At 44.5% G+C, this 20,834-nt stretch overlaps 1 protein-coding gene across 4 annotated transcripts; it reads left to right on the top strand.

The window, feature by feature from the left end:
- The first annotated feature begins 1,330 nt into the window (after positions 1-1,330).
- Positions 1,331-14,135, top strand: LOC122429783 (40S ribosomal protein S4, X isoform-like). 4 transcript variants are annotated; one of them, XM_043450427.1, is made up of 3 exons: positions 1,331-1,586; positions 9,689-9,749; positions 13,243-14,135. In XM_043450427.1, the coding sequence occupies exon 3, from the start codon at positions 13,245-13,247 to the stop codon at positions 14,034-14,036; it is 792 nt and encodes a 263-aa protein (XP_043306362.1). In that variant the 5' UTR covers positions 1,331-1,586; positions 9,689-9,749; positions 13,243-13,244; the 3' UTR covers positions 14,037-14,135. The 4 variants fall into 4 exon arrangements, with proteins under 4 accessions (XP_043306362.1, XP_043306361.1, XP_043306363.1 ...); XM_043450426.1 differs by having other exon boundaries at positions 13,238-14,135; XM_043450428.1 differs by lacking the exon at positions 9,689-9,749.
- The last annotated feature ends 6,699 nt before the right edge of the window (positions 14,136-20,834 follow it).

Here is a 20,834-nt window from a genome sequence, read left to right as displayed (position 1 = left end):
GTGTAAGGAGCAAAGGAGGTAAGCTCAGTAAAAAGGGTTTTGCCAAGGGTAAAACCCCCAAGTTAGGTGTGTTTAGGACTCTCTGCCTCTTTCCTTTTTTTGGAAGGTGTTGATAACAACTTTGTTTTTAGGGCATTTCCTCCTTAGCTGCATTCCTTTTGTAGACCAGGGGCAGTAGTGGCTGCAAACAGGAGCCACTCCCGAGCCTCTTTAGATCTGCGCCACTGCGGCCCCTTATCTCTGACCCCGAAGCAGCCTGATTTTATCACTGGTACTAATTGAAGGTCCAAGCCTGCTTCATTTGAACAGTGTGTGGGGTGACTACCATCACGGATTCCCCGCTCCCCTCCCTCCCCTCCCCCCTCCCCCCACTCGAGGCATTTCCTGGGACTTAGGACTTTCTGTGCTAAAATCAGACCAGTCCCAAGCACAGGGAGATTTGACTGGGCACCACAGGTGTACCGGGGGTTGGGTGGGTCTGGTGTGAAGTGTATACCTGTCCAGCCTGCTGAGGCGTGGATACGTGTGATTATCCACGTTTGTGCACAAACATGTAGCGTGGATCTGTTGGTACCTTGGGGCTTTGTGTGTTGAGTATATGTTGCTGAGTGTGTGATTATGTGATGTGTGCGTGTCTGTAAGATGTGTGAATTATGCGCAGGGCTTCTATAGTATATTTAACTTGGTGTGGGTAATATAAGCACGTGTGTGACGAACGCGTGTTCTTTTCAGCCAGGGTTTAAGTATATATTTTGTGTCTGGTGTAGTGTGCCTTGTATGCATGTCATTTGGGTTGTGCTGTGTGTGTGTGAAACTGAACTCCACGCGGGGTTGAGAACGACTCAAAACACGGTGTTTGCAGTCTTCACATGTGGAGGTGTGCACTGTGTGTGTGTGTTGTGTGTGCTGCGCTTAGAGTGCCACAGGGTGCACACAAGTCTTCGGCAAGCAGAGTGAAGGCTGGGTGTACGCTGGCGGGTCTGCACCCGGTGTAGGGGTCAGACGTGTCGTTCCTATGTAGATGCATTGCATGGTGCCCTGCTCATGCTCCGAGAAGCCGCGTTCTCTTCCACGTATGGCGGTGTGATTCCTGTGTGGGCAGAAACCCGAGGGTGTTGTGTGAGGAGGTGTATCGGTGGCGGCTATGCAGTGTCCACTGTAGATGTTGCTCGTGTGCGGTGGGCGTTAGGCGGTGGCAGGAAGCCAAGGGCACCCCGCGGCCACCTCCGCAGTGAGGAGGAGGATGGGGTTGAATTGCCAGACCTCGCCCGGGTCGGACTCACACTTCCGGGCCCGCACTTCCGGACCCGCCTGCGCGGCATTCTGGGAAGCGGGGCCACGCCCACCGCGCAGGCCACGGGGAAGCGGCCGAGGCGGTTGAGCGAGGCGGTTGAGCGAGGCGGTTGCGCGCGCCGGTGGCGGAGCAGTCTCTTTCCTCGCCTGCTGGGGGCTGGGCCTTGAAAGCCGCGTGGAGTTTGTATTGTCCAACTCGCCGGCTCCTGCCGAGCGCCGTGTCCCCCACGTCTGTTTTCTCCTTTAATCGTCACGGCCAGCCTCTGAGGGACCTTCTAATCCCCACCGCACAGGTGAGTTACCTCAGGCTCCAAGGAGCCATCCCGGCTCAGGCCCCTGACTCCCCAACTTGCCGCGAGAGACTTTATGACGAGAAAAAGGGCCACGGGATAATGAAACTCCCCGAATAGCGTGAGTTTCCCCCAAAACCTGTCGAAAGATACCAGAAATCTCTCCTCAGACCTTTCTGAATTTCTCGCACTTGCTGGAAAGGGAGGGAATCATGGGTTAGTGCAATGAATACGGAAGTTGGAAGAATGGAGATATTAGATAAGCTTGTATGGTATAATATGATACTTCCCAGAGGGTGTGCAATTAAATAATGAAGAACATAATTGTCCAAAGTTATATTTAATACCCGTTGTGGAGTGAAGAGTTAACATCAGTTTTTAAGCTCCACGTGGTCATTCTTCAGACGTGCTTCCGGTGGCGTCTTCCTCTCCCTCCTCCAATCCTTCATTCCTTACTCCTCTTTCTTATGCCATATTTTCCTGTGTATTTGATCTATTAGACTGAATCATATGAAATTACCTTTTATGTAGATCAAAGCTAGTTAAATGTTGGCAATTTCATATGTTCAACCTAATGTATTTTGGAAAGCTTTTTTTTTCTTTTTGGGGCGGCTGGGGGGAGGGGTGTGTCGTGCATGATCTTAGTTCCCAGACCAGGGATCAAACCCACACTGCCTGCAGTGGAAGCAGGGTATCCTAACCACTGGACAACCAAGAAATTCTTGGAAAGCTCTTTCATATTTTGTAAAATGCAGGGGAATTATTTACGTTTGACTTGAGTTTCAGAAACCCTGTGATTTTCACAGATTGGAGGAACTTATACTTACCTATTATGGCTAGAGGAGTGACATATGGTGTGCTGGAGCTGGCTCTCCAGGTGATTGTTAAATATTGAAGGATTTTGCAAGAGAGTTGTTAAACCATTGGTAGCTTGAAATTGGCCATGGAGGGAATATTTACACCATGGAAACTGGCTTCCGTCCTTGCCCTCCTGGGATACAGTTTAGCAGAATGCTATTGGTTTGATATATCTTAGGCCAGGTGAAATCAGTTCAGAACCACATAGATCCCCAAACAGAAACTGAGACTGAGGAAAGCAACCAACAAGTTGAGTGGTTGTGGGAGAAAACATTGAAAACTTGGGGATGTGCTGTCACAGTTCATAATAGTTTACTTTAGTTAGTGTTAAGCATTTATCAGCACTATTTGAAGTACGTTATATGTGTTAACTCATTTGATCACCACAGCAACCTTATGACATAGACATCATTGCTATCCCTGTTTTACAGATGGAGAAACTGAGTCTTAGGCTGAGTAACTTGGCTGAGGTTATAGATAGTAAGTGGCAGAGTTTGGCTTTGACCTCAAGCTATGTTAACTCAAGAAAACATGCCTTTTAAAAAAAAGAGAAGAAAATATGCTTTTAACTACACTGTCTGTATTATATACGTTAGGTTATGCTGCAGTAATAACCCCCAAATTTCAGTGTTTTACAATAAAGATGGTTTATACTTGCTCACATTTTTACATGTTGCCTATTTGTCAGATGTGATTCTGCTTCACACATCTTACTCTAGAACCCAGGCTGAAGGAGCAGCTCCTATCTTGGCCCCAGAGAGAAAAAAACAATTCTAGCACCATGCAGTGATTCTTAAGATTCAAGTAATATGTGGCATACTTCTCGTCACATTTTATTGGTCAGAGCATGTCACGGGGCCAAGCTTGACTCAGGAGGGCTAAGAAATAGAATCCCCCTCTCCCTAAGCACTGCAAATCACATGGCAGCCTTCTGGGTAGTGAATAACTGGGAACTGTTTTAGGTTAGGTTCCCAGAAGCAGACCCTGAGTCAAGGATTAGAGTGCTCTATTAAGGAAGTGTTCCTAGGAGAATCCAGAAAAGGAGTGGAGGAGCAGGACAGGGAAGGAGGCAAAGCTAAGTAAGGGTATAATTTCAGGCCAAGTCCTGGGCTGAGCCTTCTCCAAAGGGGGTTCTGGGTATAAATTATACCTCAGAGTTTATCCCAACTCAAGGCAAGAGAGCTGGACTTTCATATTTCCACAGCTGTGAGTCATCGGTTAAGGACTGCTCTAAGAGCACTTTTTGCTTTCTGAATATGGATGAAGCAGTTCCAGTAGCCCTGGACCAGTCCTTCGGAAAGAGTCACGGGTGCATGGCTCTTAGAAACAAAGTCATACAGAAGTCAGGAGAGGGAACAGAACCTGAAAATAAATTTGAGGAAATGTGGACAGAGCACCAGTAATTGACACTAAAGGAATAATAATGCCATCTACCACACTACCTCTGTTTTATTTTGATATCAAAGGTATGACATTTTTTTCTCCTGTAGTTAGTGGCATGTCTTTGATGTCAGAAAGAGGGACCACAGTTTGCTCCTCTTGAAATAAAACGTAATAGGGAATCATCATAGGTTTTTCAATAATCCTGTGTAGTACTTACTGAGCATGTGTGTCTAACACTGAAATTTCTCCAGAGTGAAGAAATCTGTGTATAATACTATGGTGCAGTTCTGTCAGTAACCCAGAGTTAGTGCAGCCTCCATAGGTTAAGGGTACAGTCCCTAAGAAAACTGCCCTGTTCCACCTATACCAGCTGCAGGTTCAAGGGTTCCCAGGCCCTGCTTGCTTCTGACCTACAAATTCAGGGGTTCCCATGACCTTTTCAGGTTTCTTAATTTGCTAAGATGATTTGGGAAAGTGCTAGGCTTTATGATTAGTTTTGTTACAAAGGATACAAGTCAAAATCAGCCACAAATAAAGAGACATATAGGAGGAGCTCTGGGAGAGTCCTAAACCCCCTCCCTTCCCTTCCAGGCCCCCTCCCTGAGGAATCTGGATGTGTCACCTTCACAGGACACTGATACATTCATCAGCCAGAAGACTTAACCAAACTTTTGAGTGTCCAGAGTTTTATTGGGATTTCATTATAGGTGCATGATTGACTGAACTGTCTCCAGCCACCCTCCTCTTCCTGGAGGAAGTTGGGCTAATATCAAGTGACTCAAATCCCCAATCCTTTAATCACATTATTGGTCTTTCTGATGTAACCAGCCCCCATCCTGAGTAACTCATTAACATAAATTCAGGTGTGATCTGAGAGCCCCACCATGGTTAACAGAGACACCCTCTCTGTCAGGAAAATCAGGAAGGGTTCAGAAGCTCCCTCCCCAGAACCTAGGACAAAGACCAGATAAATTCTTTATTATGCAGCATGTATCATCGGATTGGAGAACAATATTTAACTGAGCAGAATTTTTGTAATTCCACAGGTAAACATAAATGTAAAAGCAAATACAGTACACCAAAGACAAAAAATCCTATCCTAAATGCAACCAGGGAAGTAAAACAGATGACCTAAAAAGGAACTGTAGAGTAACAGCGGACTTATCTTGCACAGCAGTAAAGCCTAGGAGATAATGGAGTGTCCCCAAGAGAATTATAAGGTAGATTGCTCTTATTGAAAGATAAAGCATAAAATAATTATAGGATACTGTAGTGATATTTATCTGACATCCCAGAAGAAAGTTAAATCTGTTACTGAAGTTATCCACTTAAAAACCAAAACATTTAAATGATTTCTGATATAAATCATTCCAAAGTATATCACCCCATCCCCCTCCCTTAACTGGTGAGTTCAGCATTGGTGTGCTTTTAGGTCGTGAGACTCCCAGGGGTTACTGAAGTCTTCTAAGCTGTTTGCACCAATATTAAATGTTTCCACATGCTGTATTTGATACTTCTTTCTGCTTATTATAATCCTGTCTCACTGCAGCAGCAGTTTTATTGAAGCTTTTAATCTGTTGCTGATTTAATGTGCATTTGTCTGAATATGGGTCACAGGCTTTCTCCATCCTCCTAATATATATAGTTCATTAGCTATATCTGACAGATTTTATTTTCTGAAAATGAGCACCATGGTACAGTACATCCAGCACATTCTTCTCACTATGTAATATTGACGTCATGTAGGCTTTCCCCTCTTGAATCTGAGTGTGCCCATGGTGCTATGTAACTTCCAAGGTTATAAAAAGATGATATTAAAAAAAAAAAGATGATATAGCTTCCACCTCTCGGAGTGCTTGTTCTTGGAACCTAATCACTATGCTACAAGGATGGGGAGAAACGACAGGGAAAGCCCCCATGTAGGTGTCTGATAGAACCCCAGCTGAGGCTCCATTCAGCAGCCAGCACTAATCTCCAACCTTGTGGATAAATGAGTGAGTGAGCAAGTAAGCTTTCAGGTGAGTCCAGCCCTAGCCTTCAAACCCTAGTTGAGACCAGGTGGAGCAGAAACAAGCTGGCCCTGCTGATCCTGCAAATAATCCAAATTATGAATTTAATAAGCCAAAGAGTGATGGGTTTTTTTGTTTTTTGTTTTTTGTTTTTTGTTTTTAAGAGTGATTGTTTTAAGCTCTAAGTTTGGGATGGTATCATTCACAGCAGTATATAACTGGAAAATTATGTGGCTACTTTTACTCACAGCTTAAAAGTTGTTCCATGTGGCTTGGTTGGAGCCACTTGGGAGCTCTTAACACAGAGGTGTCCTTTGCCAATTTTGAGGAAGTTCAAACCTTGTAAATTATTTTAAGTTTGTTCCTGCTCTAAACAAAACTTCTTTGGTTTCAAGGAAGGAAAAAAGAATCCATTCAGTTTACTTCAGGAAAGGGGGATTTAATGAAGGGACACAGGGGCTTATAGGAACCCAAGAACAGAAACTGCTATACAGCATGGAAACTGCAGCTGTTTTTACATATGTAAAATATATGTATACATAATATATAAACAAATATAGATTTTATATATACAGACATATGATATATGTTTGTAACTTCTACCACTCTCTGCACATATACTATATTCTTTTCTCATTATATATTCTCATTTCAGAAGTGGTTCATCATAACTTTTCCCCACTTCATACTCCCCTTTCTAATCTCAGTCTTCATAATTCAAATGCTGTTACTGATTCAGTGCCCAGTTTCCATTTCTTAAAAAAAATCTGATTAAAACAGCTCCTCTTTGCTAAGTAAGGTCCCACAAAGGACAAGCATCTGGATTAATTACACCTGAACTAGCTTTGGTCAGTTGTCCATCTCAGGGAAGACAGTTGCAGTTTTGAGGTAAGGAGTCCCCCAGAAAGCGTTGGTAGTCATGTAGTGACTGACCTCTCTAGAGCAGCTCCTCATTAAGGCTGTTAACACCCGGCCAGAAAATGAAATCTGAGATGGGTATAAGCATGGGCAGATGAGAGTAGTACATAATCAGGAACTGGCAGCCCAGAGGAGGATCAGGAATGAGGGAGGATGAAGAAGAAGAATGTCTGGCAGCAGATGGTGAGACTAGCAGGCCCTGATAACATCTGCAGGTGTCATTTCACACTAGATGGGTCCATGGTGTCCTACACAGAGACCCCAGAGTACAACAGACTCAGTTCAAGTTCTAGGTCAACTAATATAAAAAATGTGAGACCTCAGGCAAATTAATGTCTTTGAGCCTTGATTTCTTCATCTGTAAAGTGAGAATAATAGCACCGCCTTGCAGGGCAAGGATGGGAATTACTTAACTTGGGCCTCATCGCAGCCACTCACTAAGTGTGAACTCCTTTCTTCCTCCACTTGGAAGTCAGAGCTCCCCTTCCAGGTTATGAAATGTGCTTGGACAAAGATCCTGTGGCTAGAGTTACTCTAGTTACACTCCAGTTACTCCCAACCTCAAAGGAGTTCCCTGCCTCAGGGCTTTACAACTTGCAAAGGTGAAACAAGCCTTTATGGGTCCAAAGCTACCCTGATGGGGCCACCAATGACACCTTTTTCTAAAAATCACCAGATTCCTGGAAATCTAAAGAACAGAAAGACTGTAGCTGGTTTGGAGACATAACCAATAGATGTGAACATTAGAAATCAGTGAATAGAAAATGCACGGCACAATAGCATTGAACTCTTGGATAGGCCCCTCTCGTTTTAAGAACATAGAGAAATTATGAAACTGTCAGGCTGATCTCAGTTCCTTGAAGACTCTCACTCTCCTCAGGTGGTTCAACACTGTACAATGGCAGTCACTGAACTATGTGTGTTTCATGTCCAATGCCCGCACAGAGGCATGGAGCCTGAGGGGAGGGGCTCTGGATCAAGAGTTCCAGGTCTGAGGTCCATTCCCAGCCTTGCTGCTGCCTAGCACTGTGTCCTTGGGCAAGTCACTTTCCCTGTCTCATCCTGAATCTCCACACATGTAAAATAAGATGATTGGACCAGTTTCCAAGAGGCCTCAAACTCAAGTAGGAAAGGAGTATCTTAGTGATTAAAAAGAACCCTCAGAATTACCCAAACATTAGTTCAAATCCTGTCTCTTCCACTATTAGTAGTGTGACCCTGAGTAAGTTGTTTAACCTCGATACACCAGTTTCCTTATCTGTAAACTGGGGATAGTTACAGTATGAGATTGTTCTGAAGATTGAAGAAGATAAACCATGAGTGCATGCAGCACAACACCTTGTACATAGTAAGTTCTTGATGAATGTTAGATATTATTGTTAGTGATGAGGATTTTAAAATATATTTTTGAAACCATAACTCTATTAATCATGTTGACCCCTGAGACTCCCCAGGCCAGAATCAATAGATTTCTGGAGTGTCAAAAGAGGAGCAGATACAATTTTGTACAAAAAAGTCATTGCTCTCCTTTAATTAACAAGTTTCCCTTTTTTGATGATGGTGGGGGCCTCCTTGTAAGGCAGTGATCTTGAAAGACAGGTTATGGGGAGAAAGAAATTATTTTATGAATGTTTTAAGCTCCCACTCCTTTATGTCAGCCTGGAGGACTTGATCATTAAGGAGGTTACTATAATCCAGGCTGCAGAGAACTTAGTATATGGCACAGAGCAGTATTTCTGTAATTTCGAGAGAGAGAACAAGACTGATTTCTGGGTCACATCCCAAATTACTTGATGGATAGGAATCTCCAAGGGTAGGAGCCTCTGAAGGGATGTTTATTTAAGCCGGTGCCCAGTTAACTCTTGTCCAAGAAGTTTAGGAAACCTTGGCAGAGAGGATGTGCCCACCCCTGAAGCCCTGGTTCGTTGTGAGAAGGAGAGGGACTGGGGAAGCAGTTGATTGCAAGACTGAGAACTGATCCTTCCCCAAGGTACCTGGGAGGAGGAGAAGAGAGAAACGGTCATTTTAATGAGGTGACTGAATATTTATTTGTTAGGTGCAGTTGAAATGGAGGCAGACCAAGATGCCTAATTGACAAGTTGTCCCCTTCCTTCTCAGTTCCCTCTCTATGAGATGTGGACTCATGAGACAAATTAAGTGAGGGGAAGAAAAATAATGTCTTTGTACATCTGAGTGTCCTGTGAATGAATTGCTGCTCTCAATGATGTCAGAACTTTGTCATCAAAACATCATACCATCGTTATCAAGAAGTCTTCATCCAAGAGTTTCTTCAGCTTTGAAACCCAGCTTTTATGGGTCTGGGGTCGCCCAGGAGCTAAACCAGGTTAAGGCCCCTTTAGGTCTGAGAAGTTCAGGGCAAGAACCAGAACATGCTCTTCTAGTCTTCTGGGAAAGAGTTTGGGAGCAAGAGGCTGGGAATTAAATGTTCCTGGAGGAATCACATAGCCAATAAAGGGTGGGTCCACACAGATGGTTATAAGAGAAGAGGTCAGTGTGCTTCCCTGGCCTTGGCATTCTGGTTTTCTCCAACGGTCACACTTCTCCTGGGCCAAGGGTTCATGTCCCTGGGGCTCTGTCGTCTTTCTGAGAGGGATTTCCTCCTTTTTTCTGGTCACTCTGCCATAGTACAGATGAAGAATTCTGAAATTCTAAATATTTAATGCCTTTGATTATTAATTGTAGAAATAATTATAATAAACTCAGATTTGAACCATTTATACTGTTTTAAAAATTGTAGTAAAGAATTGTAGTAAGAATAAAATCATTTTAAGCATTTAAAGTATGCAACTCAACGGCGTGTAGTACACTCAACAATGTTGTGCAACCAACACCACTATCTAGTTCCTGAGTTTCCTCACCTCAAAAGAAACCCTGTACCTATTACATAGTCACTTTCCGTTTGTTCCTAACCCCCAGGTACCGGCAGCCACTAATCTGCCTTCTGTCTTTGTGGATTTGCCTGTTCTGGATATTTCATGTAAGTGGAATCATATGATATGTGGCCTGTGGCTTCTTTCACTTAGCATAATGATTAAATAGTATTCCATTGTATTTGATATACTACATTTTGTGTATCAATCAGCTGGATATCCTTTATACATTTAAAGTGATTTTTTTTTTAATTATTTATTTTTGGCTGCACTAGGTCTTCATTGCAGTATGGGGACTTCTCACTGCGATGGCTTCTTGTTGCTGAGCATGGGCTCTAGGGCGTGTGGGCTCGGTAGTTGCACATGGGCTTAGTTGCCCTGTGGCAAGTGGGATCTTCCCAGACCAGGGATCAAACCTGTGTCACCTGCACTGGCAGGCAGATTCTTAACCACTAGACCAACAGGGAAGTCCTAGAGTGCTATTTATATACACCGTATCACCTGATCCTCACCAAAACTCTGGGAGGTGGTCAGGGCAAATATTCATTGAGATTTTCCCCATTTTACAGATGAGACAGAGGCTCGTAAAGGTGGAGTTACTTGTCCAAGGTCTCATAGGTAGTCAATAGCAGAATCAGAACCCAGGTCTCTGAGTTTGGATGAACAAAACCTTTCTTGAGCTGTTTGCTTTGTAATACTAAACAGTGTCCTTCCTCCAAGAAGATCATGAGTGGACATATGCTCATCATGGCAAGATAGGTGAGGACTAGGGAGAGTTCAACCCTTCAGTTCAGTTCAGTTGCTCAGTCGTGTCGGACTCTTTGCAACCCCATGGACTGCAGCACGCCAGGCCTCCCTGTCCATCACCAACTCCCAGAATTTACTCAAACTCATGTCCATCGAGTCGGTGATGGCATCCAGCCATCTCATCCTCTGTCATCCCCTTTTCCTGCCCTCAATCCCTCCCAGCATCAGGGTCTTTTCCAATGAGTCAACTCTTCGCATCAGGTGGCCAAAGTATTGGAGTTTCAGCTTCAGCATCAGTCCTTCCAATGAACACCCAGGACTGATCTCCTTTAGGATGGACTGGTTGGATCTCCTTGCAGTCCAAGGGACTCTCAAGAGTCTTCTCCAACACCACAGTTCAAAAGCATCAATTCTTTGGTGCTCAGCTTTCTTTATAGTCCAACTCTCACATCCATACATGACTACTGGAAAAACCATAGCTTTGATAATCAGCCCCAGGGTTTGGTATAAAGGTGGTAGAGCTACAAGAGAGACCATGCATGGCTGCAGCCAGCAAGGGAAGAGTGGGGCACTGAGTCCTGGAATGGAGGTGTTTAGATGGGTGAATCCTACACTCCCTGCTTGGACAGGCCTAATTTTGTCCATTGACAAAGTTGATCACTGCCTACAAGGCCTGATCTTACGAGGCTTTTCTGCTCAGACCTCCTTAAGGATTCTTTTTCCATCTCTGCATGAAGCATACATACTTGCTTAAAGTGCTTTACTCTACAACAGCAAACCTAGCAGTCAGGGCTTTATAAATGTTTGCCAACTAAGTCAGTTTAAGGACTTCAGGTCTCTGATGTTTCACCCTTTCTCCTCAGCAGTGTGTCACCAGTAGCATTCTTCAGTGCAAATGACCAGGACTTCAGGGAGTAGAATCCTACTCTGCTGCAGTGAGAGTTTTATTCCCACTAATATAACAACACAACCAAATAATGAAATGTTTGGAAAGCTGAACAAAGCAACAAAAATAATGCATAACCTTACTACCCTAACACAACTGTTATTTTGAAGAATTCTCTTTCCCTAGCTTTCCTTCCTTTCTACCTTCCTTCCATCCGTCATGAAAGTAATCCAAAATATTGTAATATTTTAAACATCACCTAATATCTCACATGCAGAGACAACCACTGTGAACACTGTGCCTACTTTATTTTTTTTAAGATTTATTCATTTATTCGGCTGCACTTGGTCTTAATTGCAGCCTGCAGTATCTTTGGTTGCGGTATTTGGACTCTTAGTTGCTGTGTGTGGGATCAAGTTCCCTGACCAGGGATTGAACCCAGGCCCCCTGCTCTGGGAGTGTGGAATCTTAGTCACTGGGCCATCAGGGAAGTCCCAGAAAGAGACACTTAAAAAAAAAAAAAAATTTCAGCTGCACCACATGGCATGTGGGATCTTAGTTCCCCAACCAGGGATCCATTCCCCACAGCCTGCATTGGCAAAGCAGTCTTAACCACTGGATCACCAGGGAAATCCCTTCTTCCAGTCTTTTTCAATGCCTTTTCTTCATAATTGCAACTGTACTGAATGTTCCATTCTGTTAGTATATATGTTTCTGTTACTAATTTTTTCCTAATAAGTATGTTTACAGAAATTTATGGAAAAAATTAGCAAAAAAAGGAAATAAAAAATTACCCAGAATGTCCCTTCCACGTATGGAAATTTTAACATGCGTTTTTAAAAAAGATTTATTTGTTTTTGCTTGTTTGTTTTTGGCTGTACTTGGTCTTCGCTGCTGTATATGGACTTCTCTAGTTGCAACAAACAGGGGCTATTCTTCGCTGCAATAATCGGGCCTCATTGCGGTGGCTTCTCTTATTGTAGAGCACAGGCTCTAGGTGTGTGGGCTTTCAATAGTTGCAGCTTGGGGGCTCAGTAGTTGTGGCGCATGGGCCTAGCTGCTCCAAAGCTTGTGGGGATCTTCTTGACCAGGGATCGAACCCATGTCCCTTGCATTGGCAGGTGAATTCATAACCAGTAGATCACCAGGGAAACCCTAACATGGGTTTTTTTTACATAGTTGTGATCCTACTGAATACAGTTTTTTTTCTTTTTTCCCACCTATCTTAATCTCATTTCTGCATGTTGCCTCATAGTCTTTATCATTGACTTCATTTTTGTCTTAATTTTTAATACATAACACATTTATATAGTACAGTATTTTAAAAATCAGGATACTATGGAAAGGTTTTTTTCCCACTTATCTTTCATTTGGCCGTTTTTCCTCCCGCAGCACCCACTGTGACCTGTTCCTTGTGGACCCTCCTCCTGAAGCGCCCTTCTGTGCATATCTAAAATACATTGTACTTAAATATGTTCTTTCCCCATCTTTCCATTTTTTATATAAAAAATAATGAACTATGCACACTCACCTTCTAAAACTCAACAATATATCTTACAGTTTTTCCTATTCAAACAGAGCTTCCTCATTTTTTTTTTTTATACCACATAGGATTCTGCTTTATGTAGGATAGCATAATGTATCAAACTAGGTCCCATGAGGGGAGAGGCAAGATAGGGGTATGAGTACAAACTATATGTATATAATGTAAATAAGCTACAAGTATGTATAGTAAAAACAGAGAATATAGCCAACATTTTTTTATAGACAATATTTTATAGCTATAGATAGAATATAAAATAGAATATAAAATAGAAATTAAAATTGTGAGCTACTGTATTGTACACCTGAAACTAACATAATATTGTATATCAACTGTACCTCAGTTTTAAAAAATATATTTTGTAGAAATTAGGCCCTGTCAATGAATATTCAGGTTATTTTCTCTCTCTTTGTGCGCAGTGCAGCTATGGCTCGGGGTCCCAAGAAGCACCTGAAGCGCGTAGCAGCTCCAAAGCACTGGATGCTGGATAAGCTGACCGGCGTGTTTGCACCTCGTCCATCTACCGGTCCCCACAAGCTGAGGGAATGTCTCCCTCTAATCATTTTCCTGAGAAACAGACTTAAGTATGCCCTAACAGGAGATGAAGTGAAGAAGATTTGCATGCAGCGTTTCATTAAGATTGATGGCAAAGTCCGCACCGATGTAACCTACCCTGCTGGTTTTATGGATGTCATCAGCATTGATAAGATTGGAGAGAATTTTCGTTTGATCTATGACACCAAGGGTCGCTTTGCTGTTCATCGTATTACACCTGAGGAGGCCAAGTATAAGTTGTGCAAAGTCAGAAAGATCTTTGTGGGAACAAAAGGAATCCCTCATCTGGTGACCCACGATGCTCGTACCATCCGTTATCCTGATCCCCTCATCAAGGTGAATGACACCATTCAAATTGATCTGGAAACCGGCAAGATTACTGATTTCATCAAGTTCGACACTGGTAACCTGTGCATGGTGACTGGTGGTGCTAACCTGGGAAGAATTGGCGTGATCACCAACCGGGAGAGACACCCAGGTTCCTTTGATGTAGTTCATGTGAAAGATGCCAATGGCAACAGCTTTGCCACTCGGCTCTCCAACATCTTCGTTATTGGCAAAGGCAACAAGCCATGGATCTCTCTTCCCCGTGGAAAGGGTATTCGCCTTACCATTGCTGAGGAGAGAGACAAGAGGCTGGCAGCCAAACAGAGCAGTGGATAAAATGCTCTCTATGTAACATGATTAGAAGAGTCTTTGTACTTAGTTAAAGGTAATAGCACATAAAAAAATAAAGTTGTTTCCAGTCTGCTGCCAATAATACTACTGTGACTAACATTGTGTGTATGTCATTTCAAATGTGTGAGCCTCCATATGTGGAATAAGTTCCTAGAAGTGGAACTGGTGAGTCAAAAAGTGAATGCATTTATTAATTTTGATAGGGCCAAATTGTACTCTGTAGGTTAGCAGCACCAGCATGTGATTTAACCCAGTGTCTAGCCTTAGTTACTTTCTCCATCTTCTGTTGTCCCTGTAACAAAGTTAGGACCAGCCTCAGGTATAAACCAGTTTTCCTTTCTGGCCACTCATACATAATCTGTGATATATTGAAGGCTACTGGATGACAGACAGTTGCTGTGTGTTGAGAGAGAAATATGTGTAAGACACAGGTGCTGTCCTTGGGAGCTGATCTCAGAGTGAGTGGGGGCTGGGAAGGGAGCACGGAGGAAGGGGTGTGTAAGAAGAGCCCACCGGGCCCTCAGCCTCTGAGGGGGAGGAGCTGGGTGTGGTTTTGCTCTCCTTATACCCTAGCTCCTAGCAGAGCAGATGGTAGGCAGCCAGCGTTCAATATACATTGAGGGAATAAACGATTAAATACCCAAATGTCTGGTGTGGAGGAAAGGGGAAAGGTGCTGGAGCATGGGTGTTGGTCAGGGCAGGCTTCACAGAGGAGAAGAGCATTGGAGGGCCTCTTTGAGAATTTCACCAAGTGAAATTCTAGGCCAGAGAGGCTAAATATTCATTGGCTTCCTGACTCAAAGTTGGGCAAGGAGAGTAGGGTGACAGGAAGGATCTGGAGACAGATCTGAGTGGGTGGGGTTTGGGGGTCCTTCTGATAAGTACTGGACAGTAGGTATCTTCGAAATAAGGCAGAGGGTCTTTGAGTTAAGACAAAGGGGGAGAGGCTAGTGAAGACTGCCGAGGAAAAGCCCCCCCATTTCCCCACTCCGGTGCAGAGTGCAGCTCCTGTGGGGGACAGTGACCATTCTCCTTACCCTGTCCCAGACCCTGGCACACCCTGGACAATCCAAATTCTGCACCCTGCTGGTGCAGGCTGCACAAAGGATGCCCACCCCTTCCCCATCAACCAGGTTCCAAACCCCACAAACTAGTCTGATGGCTTGGAAGCTCTGCCTGCGTCTCCAGTAACACAGATTCCTGATTCTCCCTGGGGAGCAAAGCAGTGTAGTTTTAGCTTCTCTAGTTCATTTCCTAGAATTTGAGAACATTTTAAGGATCTGACTCCTACAGAAAATCAAATGCCAGCCCATCCCCCACCAGCCCACCTATTTTACAAGTGAGGTCACTCAGAAGCAGCGCTAGGTCCTGACTTTCTATCCAGTGCTCTCTGTTCTGAACCAGGGGATGGTGGTCAGGATGGTGACACATAGGGCTCTGGGGCTGGAGAGGGGAGCCCAGTGCAGGAGCGGGAAGCAGGGGAGGGGTAGGGGTCAGCTACCTACACCTGTTCCAGTTGCTGTGTTACAGACCCTCTAGGAATTCCAGATAATACACTCATGTCTAAGCACCCTGCTTGGAAACAGGTTTGCAGCATGGGTTTCAGAAAGTCCTTGGCCCAGGAAAGATAGGTGTGTCGCCGAAAGAAGTGGCCTGGCTAAGGGAGGTGGATGCTGGAACGCCAGGTTCAGGAAACCATCTCGGGTAGAGCTGTTCCACCCCTGCTCTCCCAGGGGCCCCGGACGGCTTCTAATAGTGACTCAGAGCCTGCAGGCAGTGCTCCTGGGAGCCTAGCCAGAGCGGAGTGGCGGCTGGCCTCTGATTCCCAGACAAAGGATGGGAGGCTGCTCCTCCTGACTTCTCGGGACCTTGACTGCTCTCGGGAAGCTGCTTTGAGAATATGCCAGCACTTGATTTTCTCTTCATAAAATCCACAGGGGAGTCTACTTTGGGATTTAGCCTCTAAAATGCTTTTCTGGATACACTTTCAACTCTGGCCCACTCCAGCCAGGGATTCCTGAGGGGTGAGGGGCAAGCACATTCCTTTCTCCTGCAGCGGAAGAGGAAGCAAACAATTCACCTACTAGAGCAGACAGACCTGAATGAAATGATGAAATAAAAACTGTCTCTTACATCAGTGAGTGGGTACCTTCAGGTTTCTTGCCGCCTGGTAGTCCTGATAGAACCCCATGAGAGGTTTTGTGACTCCTCCTTTACAGATGGGGAAACAGGCCCAGTGAAGTCATGTCACTTACTCTAGGACACAGCAGAGTACCCAAGGCCAGGGCTCCATGACTGTTGGCCTAGACAGTGACGACTCATACTCAGGTCCTTGCCACTACCCTACCTCAGGCCTCCCCTCAACAGCTGATTGGCTTTTCAGTCATAAACTCACTCAAAGAGAAACTGAACAATACTGGTTGAGGGCTGTGTTTTTTCAGATTTAGGGGATTGTGATTCATATTAAGAAATGCATTTTTACACCACGATGCAGTAACCAGGCACAAATATAATTTACAACACTTAGAATAGTTGGTAATTATTTTCTGTCTACTTACAAATATGTAAAAACAAATGCAAGTTTCATAAAATAATGCTTCCTCCTACTGCCTGTGGTACAGTCTGGCATTTTCTAATTTTCTTGCTATTCCATGTCGGCCTTTTTTGAAAAGTGCTCATGTGATTCACTAAATTGACTCTGACTTGAAGTTTGAGAAGCACTCTGATGGATGGCAGCTGGATCCCCCCCACCCTTGTCTGCAAGCGGGAAGTGGACAGTGAGGCAAGAGATCAGACTTCGTACACTTTGTGCCTGGCATTGAACTGTGTCCTCTGGGGACAGGAAGAGATACACCCACGGGATCCCTCCCTTCAGTCGCTTGTAAACAGTGGAACAAGACTTGCCACATGTAAAGCAAAGCTGACACAAATTAAAGGCAGAAAGAAGCAGGGCCTCTTAAGGACTATATTAATCTGTTTAGGGGTGCTGTAACAAAATATCACAGACGGGGTAACTCAAAGAAATTCACTTCATCACACTCCTGAGGGCAGGAAGTCTAAGATCAGGATGCCAGAAGACTTGCTTTCTCCTGAGGCCTCTCTCCTTGGCTTGCAGAGGGCTGTCTTCTTGCAACCTCTTCACATGGTCCTGCCTCTGCACATGCACCCCCCGGTATCTATGTGCCCTAGTCTCTTCCTATGAAGATACCAGTTAGATTGGACTCTAAGGTACTGGGGGATAGGGCTTCAGCATATGAATTTGGAGCAGGGGCTGTTCAGTCCATAACAAGGACCTACGTGCACAGCACATTAGCTCATGCATCTTCACCCCACAGTGGGCACTAGAGGCTTTATTCCTGTTTTGAAGACATGGAGGCTAGTCCTGGGAGCGGTTGGCAATGGCTTAGAGTCCTCCAGCGGACAATGGCACAGCATTTGAGTTCATGCTGTACGCTCTCACATAGTCTAGACTTCAGACTTCAGTGGGAGAAGATGGCGCTGGGCGGAGTTTTAAAAAGCTGTCCTGCAGGCAGACGGGAGATGAGTGACAGCAGAGAAGGAGGAGGCAGTGCCTGGGCAGGACCTCATAGCTTTGTCCAGATGAGAGGAAGAGGAGATGGTTCCAGACAAGGACAGTGAGAACTGGAAGGTCCTCCTGAGAACTCAGACCACACTTCCCATTTCACTGAGGAAATGGGACCGGGAAAGGAGGGAGTGATGCAATGCTTCCACCTTGTGTGTCTTCACGTGGAAGGCTTCTCTTCTCCCTCTACTCAAGGCCAAACAACATTGGCAGTTTCTCTGTTCTCTGCGTAGGGCCCAGTATGCCATTCAGAATAGAGATTCAGGTGTTTAGATATGAAACACGGAAGAAAAGAAACAGTGGGTAAGGGGTCTCAGCTTTATGCCCCTGACCTCCAGTGGTGGTGTGTAAAGGTATACACGACATCAAAGGAAAAAGCAAGCAAATTGCTAATCACACACACTTCTAGAGCATGAGGATGTGTATTACATATACACACATTCCTGCCCCTGACAACACACACAATTTTTCCCCTTTTTAGACTTTTCATTGGAGAGACATCCTTCAGCCAACACTGACTCAGCATCAGAGGGTCTTTTCCCTCTCCAGGCTCCTCTTTCCTCTTCTCCCTGCCTCCACTGGAATTCTCCATGTTCTTCCATGAATCTTCAAATGAGGATTTTGCTAGACAAACCTCTCTTTCTTATTTGCCCAAACAACCCAAAAAAAAAAAAAAAAAAAAGGTGTGGAAAACCTAAATAGTCATTTCTCCAAGGAAGACATGCAGATGGTCAACAAACACATGAAAATATACTCAACATCACTAAAAATTAGAGAAATACAAATCAAAACTACAATGAGATATCACTTCATGCCAGTCAGAATGGCCATCATCAAAAAAATCTAGAAACAATAAACGCTGGAGAGGATGTGGAAAAAAGGGAACCCTCTTGCACTGTTGGGGGAAAAGTAAATTGATACAGCCACTATGGAGAACAGTATGGAGATTCCTTTTTATTTTATTTTATTTTATTTTTGGAGATTCCTTTTTAAAAAAACTAAATAGAACTACTATATGATCCAGCAATTCCACTCCTGGGCATATACCTGAAGAAAACCATAATTCCAAAAGATACACCCACCCCAGTGTTCACTGCAGCACTATTTACAACAGCCAGGACATGGAAGCAACCTAAATGTCCACCAACAGAGGAATGGATAAAGAAGATTTGGTGTGTATATAAAATAGAATATTACTGAGCCATAAAAGGAGCAAAACTGTGCCATTTGCAGAGACTTCAACGGACCTAGAAACTGTTATACAGAGTGAACTAAGCCAGAAAAAAAAAAAATTGTATAATATTGCTTATATGTGGAATCTAGAAAAATGATACAGATGAACTTATTTGCAAAGCAGAAATAGAGACATAAAGAACAAACATACAGATACCAAGTGGGAGGCAGGGGGGGTGGGATGAACTGGGATGTTGGGATTGACATATACACACTACTGTATATAAAACAGATTACCTATTGAGAACCTACTGTGTAACACAGGGAAGTCAGTGCTCTGTGGTGGCCTAAACGGGAAGGAAAACCAAAAAAGAGGAGATGTGTGTATACATATAGCTGATTCACTTTGCCGTACAGCAGAAACACACAATATTGTAAAGCAACTATATTCCAATAAAGTATTTGCCCGGTGTTGGCTGGTAAATATTAAACAACCAACTCCCCAGGGGAAAAACAGATATATCAACAATCTCACAAGAGCTGATTAAAAAAAAAAATGGTAGTAAGCTAACTAGGAAGAGATGAATTTTGAGCATATTTTACTTTTTAAAATAATTATGAATTTATATCATGTATTGTCAACAGGGGGGAAAATTGGTTTTTGGCAGGGGATGAAAAACAGCCTTCCTGTCTTTATATATAAAGCACAAAAATACATCCAGTGCATAAACAGATATGCAATGTATCTGTGATATTAAAATTTTACAGGGAGAGTGGTAGGAGGTTAAGGGGAAAATGTCTAAAAAAGTCCTTAGGAGGCTATGAACAAACGGTTGAGAAACACTGAATCATATCATTTGATTTTTAACAACCAGCTCACGGAACTCCTGAATATTTAGTAACTGGCTCTTGCAAGCCTGTCTGAGCTGGTTCCAGCACACCCCCAGACCTGATGGGAACTAAGGAGAGGAGAGAGAAAGAACCCCCTCTGCCACCAAACAGTATGGCAGGTTGGTGGGAAAGATGGCATCAAGGGGTGTTAAAGCAAAGAGTCTCTGGACCCCCATAAATCAATGGTGGCTGCCCCTCCATCAGCCACTGAGTCTCTGCCCACAGCCTTGGGTCCTGGCCCACGTCATCCCATCAGATGGTTCCCCTGTCCCCCAGGAGCCCCAGGGCCTAGGCAGCATGGCAGGTGGGCGGTGGCATCCCGCAGGGCCCCCTACCTAACAGGGCGCAGCAGGGATTTGTGCACACACTCTCATCCTCCCCCAAAGGGAGCTTCAGAGAATTCTAACTGTCTTTGTTCAGTGCCTCTGGTTGGGTGGTTCTGCTGAAAGGTCTCAGGCAGGCATAGGGTGGAGTAGGGGGCGGGGGTGGTGTTCAGGAAGGGAGGGGCTTGCTTTCCCATTGGGAATCAGAGGGGCCTATTCAGTGATGTCCCTCCTCATCAAAAGTTTCCAGTGATGAGGATGACACAGGCTTCAATGCTTGATTAGGCTGGGCCCATGGAAATCTGGAAGGCTTTGGGCGCATTTTCAGAGCTTCCTAAAGCTCTGGGGGTAGGGGTGGGGGCTTGGGGACCTCAGACATGCAGATCCCAACAGATTTCACCATGGGGGCCCCCAGCTGGGCCTTCAGCCTTGCTGTGTCAGTGGCTGGACTGGGGAGGAGAGTGCCCCCCTTGAAGCATTGACGGTGGTTGCTCTAATTGCTTCAATGGAACCCATCCAGAGTCAGCCAAAGGCACTTTGTTTTCTGTAAGCAGGGCAGAGAGGAGGCACTGGGAAACCTAGGAGGAGGCAGTTCCCTTTCTGCCTTCTCTGTCTCTCCCCCTTTCCTGATCTGTTAGGAAGCCAGGGTCTTCCCCACTTATCCCAGAGGTTCTCTGAATCCTCACAAAACCTCTACCTAGCTCCTCAGAATCTCATTTTCCAGAGGCTCAGCTGCCTCCAGAAAGGATCAGGCCTAGCAGTCACCCCAAAGAGCAGCTTTCCTCCCAGCCTTGCCTTTCCCTTTTCCCGTCC

The sequence above is a fragment of the Cervus canadensis genome, chromosome 28 (genome assembly GCF_019320065.1).
Source record: "Cervus canadensis isolate Bull #8, Minnesota chromosome 28, ASM1932006v1, whole genome shotgun sequence".
Taxonomy (NCBI): domain Eukaryota; kingdom Metazoa; phylum Chordata; class Mammalia; order Artiodactyla; family Cervidae; genus Cervus; species Cervus canadensis.
This window is presented reverse-complemented; position numbering and strand designations above follow the sequence as displayed.

Bases quoted from the DNA above. Each gene is read 5' to 3' on its own strand.
- LOC122429783 (XM_043450428.1), top strand. From the start codon at position 13,245: ATGGCTCGGGGTCCCAAGAAGCACCTGAAGCGCGTAGCAGCTCCAAAG.